This window comes from Triticum dicoccoides, chromosome 5A (genome assembly GCF_002162155.2).
Source record: "Triticum dicoccoides isolate Atlit2015 ecotype Zavitan chromosome 5A, WEW_v2.0, whole genome shotgun sequence".
NCBI classification, from domain to species: Eukaryota; Viridiplantae; Streptophyta; class Magnoliopsida; order Poales; family Poaceae; genus Triticum; species Triticum dicoccoides.
The window spans coordinates 271,645,216-271,654,879 of NC_041388.1; the positions used below are offsets into that span (position 1 = coordinate 271,645,216).

General features: G+C 45.8%; 2 protein-coding genes across 2 annotated transcripts; one reads left to right on the plus strand and one right to left on the minus strand.

Annotated features, from left to right (window-relative positions):
- Nucleotides 1-300: 300 nt before the first annotated feature.
- On the plus strand, nt 301-3,573 carry LOC119300958 (phosphoglucan phosphatase LSF2, chloroplastic-like). The gene is made up of 5 exons (XM_037577860.1): nt 301-704; nt 1,917-2,122; nt 2,487-2,657; nt 2,781-3,011; nt 3,092-3,573. Exons 1-4 carry the CDS (start codon nt 326-328, stop codon nt 2,982-2,984), a joined length of 960 nt encoding a protein of 319 aa, XP_037433757.1. The 5' UTR covers nt 301-325; the 3' UTR covers nt 2,985-3,011; nt 3,092-3,573.
- A 347-nt stretch (nt 3,574-3,920) lies between these two features.
- On the minus strand, nt 3,921-4,929 carry LOC119299423 (leucine-rich repeat extensin-like protein 5). The gene is made up of 3 exons (XM_037576658.1): nt 4,192-4,929; nt 4,037-4,102; nt 3,921-3,934 (listed from the first exon to the last, which is right to left on the minus strand). The coding sequence occupies exons 1-3, from the start codon at nt 4,856-4,858 to the stop codon at nt 3,921-3,923; spliced, it is 747 nt and encodes a 248-aa protein (XP_037432555.1). The 5' UTR covers nt 4,859-4,929.
- Between the last annotated feature and the right edge of the window lie 4,735 nt (nt 4,930-9,664).

Here is a 9,664-nt window from a genome sequence, read left to right on the forward strand (position 1 = left end):
CTTGTAAACATCTTCTTCACGGTATCAATCTCTGCTCGAAGAAATACTTCAAAGAATTCAATAAAAAATGTGTAATTAGTTTTTTTTTTTGAGCATCATGTGTAATTAGTTTGAAGCAACGATGTTGCCACTCTTTCACCTGTACGAACACTATTTTTTGAGAGCGCCTTGAGTCACGGAATACCAGTTGGGCTGCTAATTCAGACCCAAGCCCGGCCTGAGAGACAAACTCGGCCCGGGCTGCCCATGCTCAGGTTTATTGTGAACCAGTAATAAAAAGATAAATAATAAAGGTGGCGCCCGTACGTCCAAAATCCGCAACTTGATGGGAAGGGGATCCATTCCAATAGCTCCGGCAAGACTCCCGACCACCGCCGGCCGTATAGCGTCCACCGTCTCTTTCTCTACATCGGAGTGCCGCAAGGATCTCGCCATCATGGCAGCCACTGCCAACGCATCCTGCCTCCCCGCCTCTTCGCGCCTACCGGCCAGCGGCGCGGGCATCCGGAACAGGGGGAGGCTGCCAATGGCCGCCGTTGGCTGCACTGCCGGACGCGGCGGGGTTCACCTGAGGAGCGCCTGGCCTCTCCTGTGCACCTCCTCCTCCGCTGCGTCCGGAGCACGGGGTAGCGGGAAGATGGAGGACTACAACACCGCCATGAAGCGGATGATGCGGAACCCATACGAATACCACCACGACCTTGGTACGAACTTTTGCTGGCCATATGAATTGTGGGTGTTCTTTGATTGATTGAATGATGTAAGTTCAGTTAGAGCTGGGATAATCCTTTATTCCAAAGAAATGTCGATATTTGTAGGGCTCCATTTGTGAGAAAATGTTGAATTGTGTGTCTCATAGGACTATCGAGCACAAATTGGCGCATTGGTGGCTCGATGCATATTGTGATGCATCTCAATGTTTGTAGGACCCTCTTAGATGTGATGAACTACACCTGTCCTTGATTAGATGTTGAATTGTTACGGAATCTTGTTATCTTGGCCAAATGAATTGTTCCTTCTAGTGTGCCTACATTTGTGTTAGGTTGTTAGCTCAGCTGATTTTAGATTGTGATTAAGACCATTTGTTAGGCTTTGTTTTCATGGTTGCATGATTTATGTTGGGTAAGTGCTAACATGAATTGGCTCAAAAAAATTGCTAACATGAATGTTCGGTTATAAATGTCATGAAAGCCATAGCAAGGAGACAATGAGTAAGCATGTCGTTTTCTGGGTTGGGTGGCGACCTGGACACATTTTGCATTGATTTCTTCAAATACTGATCTGTTTATTTATCTCAATCTCAATTGGTCTAGTCATGGCAAAGCGATTGATAAAAATGACGGGATGAAAAATTGCCATCTTGAAGACTTTATAGTCAGCATATTATTTTTTCTCCTTACATAGCATTTGTTATCTGCATGGTGTATAATTTGGTGGCCAAAAAGAGTAGCATGAACTTTTCTTCTTGGTATATTTGGTAGGTCGATCTTTTATGTTTCACTCTCAAAACTGAATTTAGGATCTGCTTGGTCTAATGGAAAGAGTGGCCAAACTAAATTTAGTTTCATTTTCAAAACTGAATTTAGATTTAAGAAGGACCAAGATATTTTGTTCTGATGTGTGTTGTACCCTCACAGATCACTTTAATGGCATTTTACTAAAATAGAACTGCAGTGTGGCACATGCTTTTGTTATAGTTCAGAATAACCTAAATCTTCATGAAGTAGCAATTTCTATAAAAGGGCAACTTTATATAGGAATAGTTATTGGCCCCTCGTTTGTCACTGAGTATTAGGTTTCCCTCTCTTGCTTTGTTATCATTTTAGAAATGATGAACGAAATATAGTTATTATTTAGAGAGAAAGAGAATTTCCCTCTTGTGCACTGATGAATTAACTATTACATGTGAAACTTAGGTATGAATTATGCTGTCATAAGTGATAGCTTGATTGTTGGCTCGCAACCTCAGAAGCCTGACGATATTGATCACTTGAAAAATGAGGAAAATGTAGCCTATATTCTTTGTCTACAGCAGGACAAGGATATCGAATACTGGGGCATTGATTTTGAAGCTGTTGTCACTAGGTGCAAAGAACTTGGCATTCAGCATATGAGAAGACCAGTGAGTTTCTTATTTATCAACTGAGTGAGTTCATGTTTTGTGCTTCTTTCTTAATTCTGATAACATAAATTACAGTTACTGCCACTCTGCATTCTCTTCACATTTCAAGTGATTTGTAAGTTATAATATCTGGTGTTTCCTTTATTTTGACTAGATAATGTTATTAAGCTAAACATTGATCATAAGGATCTTTAGTCTGTAGAACTAGAATTTTGTGGTGATATCTCTAGAAGTAACACAAAAAGAGAAGGTTAACAAACAAGTAATCTTGAAGAAGCTGAGCTGCAAATCATAAGCAAACTGCAAGCTAAGGGTGTTCTGTTTAGAAGGAAAACTAAGGATATTTACAATTTCTCGTTTGCAGGCAGTAGACTTCGATCCAGATTCGCTGAGGAAACAGTTACCGAAAGCAGTTTCCGCACTAGAATGGGCTATATCACAAGGCAAAGGGCGAGTTTACATCCATTGCACTGCTGGACTTGGTAGAGCGCCTGCGGTTGCAATTTCTTACATGTTCTGGTTCGAGAATATGGACGTAAGCTCATTTCATCTAAATCGTAATATAGTACTAGAAATCATTATCAAGTCATGTTTTCACATGCGTGCTTTACATATAAACCATGATGAAGATATACTATTACTATCCATCTGTTTGCAGCTATATACGGCTTATGAAAAGCTAACCTCCGTAAGACCGTGTGGACCGAGTAAGAAAGCTATCCGCTCTGCAACCTATGATCTAGCTAAGAGTGATCCAAATAAAGAGGCTTTTGAGACCCTGCCGGAGCGTGCTTTCGAGGGAATATCAGTTTCAGAGAGGAAGTTAATACAAGACCGTGTCCGTTCCCTCCACAAGGCATGAGAAAGAAAAGGGAAAACATCACGAGAGGTGACGTGTTTTTATTGTCAGTTATTGACCACACACCAATGTATATCATTCCTACTCTTATGTTCTTTTTTACACTGCAGCTGGACAGGGGACGAGGTAAACTTTTGCTATATGATAGACCTGATTGCTAGATTTCTACAAGCTGCTGGAAAGTAAGAGGTTTGAGCCAAGCTATTCTCAGAATAAAGCTTAAGACCGACCTTGTTGTTGGTTGGTATTGTAATAAAAAGAAAATAAAGATGCATGAAAAGATGTTATCTACCACATATGGTGAACTTGGATGCAGTTTACCACATCTTTTCGGTCAGAGGTCATTTAAGGTGTTTGAAGATCAATGCATCAATATAGATGTCATGTATTTATCATTATAATCATGTTGTTCCGGGAATATTGGTTCATGTATTTAGTCATTGATGGCAACAGATTGAAACTATTACTCAAAAGTACAAGCATATATCATGTCGTCGCCAATTGTCATGCATATGCTCATTTTGGCTGTGCGGTAAAGTTTATCGTGTTACATTCACGGATAAAATAAAGTTTCTTTTGTATTTGCACGAAATCTTAGTGTTAAACTATGCTGATAGTGTTCTTTGCTGTGGTGAACCTTTTTTTGTCAGCTTGATCACACTCTTCTCGTTGAAAGCTGAACAGTTAAATGCAATCTGCTCTTTTATATATGTATAGTTTTCAATGGAAAAGTACATCTCTTACAAGGCACATGATGCACTGACCAATCTAGGTCAGCTGTATGGTAAGTTGGTTACTAGTTTCCGGCACAGGTGATGCAGCCTATATACTTTTTTTCATGACCATCTGAATTCAAGACATATAGCATCATCTGCCAATAAGCATAAATTAACTTGAGATAGTTAATTATAACTGAATCCCCGATCCGGTTGGCATCAATCAAGGTGTCAATGCTGCATGAAAAACAAGATAGAACATCAGACAAACACAACCAATTAGTAGGTCATAATTCTGAAATTTTTTTCAAAGAATAAATGTTGAACAGAATTAATTGCCTGATGAAGCTGGCGTCATCCAGGAGTCGGGGATGCGCGAGACCACGGGTGGCGTTGGCTGTCCAGCTGCAAATCATTTGAGCCTCAATTCAAATTCAAACTCAAGAGAAATTCATATTCAAATTCAAAGTCAAAAGAGCAATGTGGGTACGTACTGAAGCAGATGAAGAGGACTTGAGGGGGGAGGACGACGCCGCAGGAGATGGGGAGGTACATCATGCGGACGGGGTCGATGGGCTTGGGCAGCATGCGGTTGACGTCGCCGAGGATGACCGGGCACAGGCACCGCAGCGAGCGGTCGTCCACCGCCGCCGTGCTGTTGAGGAACATGCCCAGCCCGCTGCAGCACTCGCTCTGCGGCGTCGGGGTGTCCGGCTCGCTCCCCGTCAGGAACGACGCGCACGTCATCAGCCCCGCCAGCGGCGTCACGCAGTCCGCCGGCGACGACGCCGACCCGCCGCCGTTGCCCGGCTGCTGCAGGCCTGGGAACCCGGGCAGCGGCTGCAGCGCCGGCTGCGAAGGCGCCCCGCTGCTGACGCACGGTGGGCTAATAGCGGGCGACGACTGCAACGGCGGCGGCGGCGACGGCGGCGGCGAGGACGGCTTGAAGCGAGACGCTGGCGGCGACGCTACCCTGCCCCCGGGCACCCCCGGGAAGCCAGGGTTGCGCTGCCTGCCGCCCGGGAACCCCGGGAACCGAAGCTCGTCTTCGTCGGCCCCGCCGCTCCTCGCCGCCGCCTCCGACGACTGCGCCGCCAGCACCATCGCAGCCACCGCCATCACGACCAGCGCGCGCCTCGACCACACCAACGATGACGCCATCGATCGCCTTCTCGACCACCAAGGACAGATGACAGGAGCGGAAGATCGACGAAGCTACACTGGCTAGTCGCCGCCGCTGTACGATGACAGGAGTAATCCGGCGAGCTTCTCGATTTATAGCTTGAAGCCCACCGATTATCGTATCGAAATTACAAGTGACTGGCAGAAAGATCATGCGCGGGGCATTGCTCTAGTCTAAGGTCGGATCTTGGAGCGCCGCGCCAAGCGAGGCGTCTGCATGTAGGTGGACGTGTTCAAGAAACAAGGCATTATGAAAGTGGAAAGCAGGTGCATGTCATTGTGGAGTTAGGAACATCACTTGCTCTGCAAATCATTTACGGGTTATTTGGAAAAAATAGTATTCCTTTTTTGAGCAAAAAAGATATCTATACTATTTTTAAAAAATAGCTTTGTAAGGATTTTTATGCACATGCCCACTTTGTTTTACGAAATTAATTCTTGTAGGAGTATTACTCGATCAAAGTACAATCACGCTTAACAGCGTCTAAACTCTAAAACAACCTTTGGTCCTGACCCAGGCCATACTGCAGTTTGACCTTGAGTCCTCCAAAGTTTGCCAAAATACGACTAGAAGAATTAGGCCAACTCCACCGCGCAACCCCAAACGGACGTCCATTTTGTCCGGATTCTATCCGTTTGGGTAGGGATTCGGGGTCGTGTCCGGGCGTGTCCTGGGATGCGGTGGCCATGCGGCTAGCGTGCGGACGCATCCTTTTGCCCAATCCTGTCCGTCAGGGCCAAAAATGCCCAAATTTTCATCAAAACTAGTTTCCAACCCAAATATTTGTCTGAAAATTAAAATAATTTTACAACCCAATTAAAATTGTCTTTAATAAAATAGTTCTACAACCAAATCGAAATTGTCTTGACTAAACATAAAATGGACCAATACATCTATTGGTTGCCAATGTGATCCCACACGTGCTCAACCAAGTTATTTTGAGGATTCAAATGAGTGTGCCAATCACGCATCTCACGGTGGAATTGGGCAAACTGTTCAAATGTGGCCGGGTCTTGGTGTAGGGGCTCAATATTTTCACCTTGATAGTCAAATCCTTGATCGAAGATACTCTCATCACGCTCGTCCTCGATGATCATGTTGTGCATGATCACACAAGCAGTCATCACTGTAACGTCCTCGATGCGGCTATATCTCCCACGTGTCGAAGCACGACTTAGAGGCATAACCACATTGAAAGCAATGTCGCAAGTGAGGTAATCTTCACACAACCCATGTAATACATAAGGGAAAGGGATACATAGTTGGCTTACAATCGCCACTTCACACAATTACATGAATAAATTATTACATCATCCAGATACACACAAGGTCCGACTACGGAACCAAAATGAAAGAAGACTACCCCAAAAGCTACACATATCCCCGATCGTCCCGACTGGCCTCCACTACTGATCAAAAGGAAGCGAAACATCAAAACGAATAAGGTCTTCATCGAGCTCCTCCTAGAGCTTGGTTGTGTCACCTGCACAGTTCAACGGGGACTCAACAATCTCACACCCTCGCGATCAAGACTATTTAAGCTTATAGGTAGGGTAACAGTTATGAGGTGGAGCTGCAGCAAGCACTAGCATATATGGTGGCTAACTTACGCAAATGAGAGCGAGAAGAGAAGGCAAAGCACGGTCGAGAATCTATGATCAAGAAGTGATCCTAGACTACTTACGTTCAAGCATAACTCCAACACCGTGTTCACTTCCCGAACTCCGCCGGAAAGAGACCATCACGGCTACACACGCGGTTGATCCATTTTAATTAAGTTAAGTTTCAGGTTTTCTACAATCGGACATTAACAAATTCCCATCTGCCCATAACCGCGGGCACGGCTTTCGAAAGTTCAAAACCCTGCAGGGGTGTCCCAACTTAGCCCATCACAAGCTCTCACGGTCAACGAAGGATATTTCTTCTCCCAAGACAATCCGATCAGACTCGACATCCAGGTTACAAGACATCTCGACAATGGTAAAACAAGTCTAGCAACACCGCCCGAATGTGCCGACAAATCCCGATAGGAGCTGCACATATCTCGTTCTCAGGGCACACTCAGATGAGCGCTCCATACAACTAAAACCAAACCTCGAGTTTCCCCTGGGGGGCGCTGCACAGGGCTCTAGTTTGGACCAACACTCAGAGGAGCACTGGCCCGACGGGGTTAAAATAAAGATGACCCTTGAGTCTGCAGAACCCAAGGGAAAGAAAAGGCTAGGTGACGAATAGTAAAACCAATGTTGGGCATTGCTGGAGGAGTTTTATTCAAGGCGAACTGTCAAGGGGTTCCCATTATAACCCAACCGCGTAAGGAACGCAAAATCCGGGAACATAACACCGATATGATGGAAACTAGGGCGGCAAGAGTGGAACAAAACACCAGGCATAAGGCCGAGCCTTCCATCCTTTACCAAGTATATAGATGCATTAATTAAATAAGAGATATTGTGATATCCCAACAAAATCATGTTCCAACAAGGAACAACATCTCCATGTTCCAACAAGGAACAAACTTCATCTTCACCTGCAACTAACAACGCTATAAGAGGGGCTGAGCAAAGCGGTAACATAGCCAAACAACGATTTGCTAGGACATGGTGGGTTAGAGGTTTGACATGGCAATATGAGAGGCATGATAAGCAAGTGGTAGGTATCGTATCATAGGCATAACAAAAGAGCGAGAAACTAGCAAGCAAAAATAGAAGTGATTTCAAGGGTATGGTCATCTTGCCTGAAATCTCGCAAGGAAGAAGAACGAGTCCATGAAGAAGACAAACGGATGTAGTCAAACGAATCCTCACAACACGACGTTATCGAAACCAACCCGAAGAAGCAACACCGGAAAGAAGCAAACGATCATGGTAAACAACCCTCACATAAACATGGCATGATGCACAATCAAGTATGATGCATGTCTGGTTTAATGAAGCATGGCATGGCAAAGTGCACAAACAACACTACAAGTTAAGTGGAGCTCAATATGCAACTCCGTTGCATATTGATGAAACACCACGACAAGTTATTTAGTTCGATCTCGATTATGTACCCAACAATATTAAATGTTGATTAACATGGCAAGGGGTGAAGCAAATGAAAACTACCTATCTAGGCAAGTTTAAATGAGGCCGGAAACAACGAACAACAATTCCGGTAAATCCTCATATGCATATTTTAGGTTTGGTATTGTTCTGCCCTAGACACAATTTTAGGGTTGTTAAACATGCAAAGTGAGGTCACCATATTAAATTAGGCATTTTCCACCCCATTTACATATAAAGTTTAATAAATTCTGAGTTACAGTTATTTAGTTATGAATTAAAGAATTTTAACATGATAATAGGCAAAATTTAAATAAACAACATTTTAAACATGGATGAAAGTGGCAAATTATTAATCTACACAAAATTCCAAGCAAGTTTCATATATTAAGTTTTTACACATGATGCACCGTTTGTGAGTAATGAAATGCATGAAGTTTAGGGCTGATCTGCAAAAGTGCAATGCCCTGGAAATTGATAAAATCGCAGCTAAGGAAAAAAAACCTAATGGGCTGAAACTAAGCAGAGGCCCAATAGGGAAAGAAAAAGAAAGAAAAAAACACAGGAGGCGCTGGGCCTCACCATGGGCTTCGGCCCAGATCTGGTGAGGTAGCAGCAGGCCAGCGGGGCTGGATCTAGCGAAGGGAAGGCGCGGTCAGCGAAGGCAGGGGATCGGGTGACTGGGCCTTGGCGCGGTCATCAGGCGCTGGTGCTGGGCCACGAGCGCGAAGAGGAAGCAGGGGAGCGATTTGGTCAACGGGTGCGGCGAGGCGCTCGTCTCCCTCGCGACAGAGGCGCCGTCCTCGTCTTCTCGACAGGAAGAAGAGCAGGGGCAGCGTAGGACTTGGCGAGGCGGAGGGAGATGGACAACACGGATCTGGCGGGTATAGGCTGGAACTGGCCGGATCCAGCAGCGGGGGTGACGAACGGGCGGTGGCCATGGCGGTTGCGTTGTGAAGAAAAACACCGAGAGGCGGACATGAGAGAAAGAGAGATATGGGAAAAAGGAGGGAAAAGGAGAGGCAACAGGGTCCTAGATCGATTGAGCTAGGGAAGGGCGGCCGGCGCTGTCGTGGAGACTGGTTCGCTGGAGTGGCACAAAGACCCAGCCAAGGCTGACTTCCATCGTTCCCTGCAAGAAGACACAGAGGAAGAGAGAGATGAGATGATGGATATGAAACAGAGGGAAGAAGGAAAGGGAAAAGGCGAGGGAGTCTTGGCCTGGCGCTCCGGTGGCGTGGAGTAGCGGCCGGGGATGCTGCCCTGTGGGCGCGCTGTCGCGAGGAGCGGTGGGCGCTGGACGCGTTCGGAAGCGCAGAAACGAGGGGATCGAGGAACGGAGCGCAGTGGTTGGTCGAGCATGGAAATAGAGAAGAGATAGTGGGGTGGCGGCGGCTAGGAGGATCCCTAGGAAAAAGGGTTAGGTTTAAAATGGATTAGGGGTAGACTAAATATATACATCACGGATTAGGTTAGGGGCTATCTTGACCCTATGATCGCAATCGTACGATCGCGGATAAAATAGCTAGCGAGTCCAAAAAAGAAAACGGAGACGTTTTGTAGATGTTTGGGGATGATCCGGATCCAACGGTGACGACTGTCCGGGTCGGGTCCGGGACAGCTTTCGGACGCGCGCGCGAGGAGGGTCGCGGGCTGACGAGAGAGGTTAGGTAGGGCCTGGCGGTGAGTGAGAGTGGACTGTGCAGAAGGCCTCGGGCTGAGAGAAGAGAAGAGAGAGAG

Bases quoted from the DNA above. Each gene is read 5' to 3' on its own strand.
- LOC119300958 (XM_037577860.1), top strand. From the start codon at position 326: ATGGGAAGGGGATCCATTCCAATAGCTCCGGCAAGACTCCCGACCACC. The intron at 705-1,916 runs GTACGAACTTTT...TGTGAAACTTAG, and splicing joins CGAATACCACCACGACCTTG to GTATGAATTATGCTGTCATA. The intron at 2,658-2,780 runs GTAAGCTCATTT...ATCTGTTTGCAG, and splicing joins TCTGGTTCGAGAATATGGAC to CTATATACGGCTTATGAAAA.
- LOC119299423 (XM_037576658.1), bottom strand. From the start codon at position 4,858: ATGGCGTCATCGTTGGTGTGGTCGAGGCGCGCGCTGGTCGTGATGGCG. The intron at 4,103-4,191 runs GTACGTACCCAC...AATGATTTGCAG, and splicing joins AGTCCTCTTCATCTGCTTCA to CTGGACAGCCAACGCCACCC.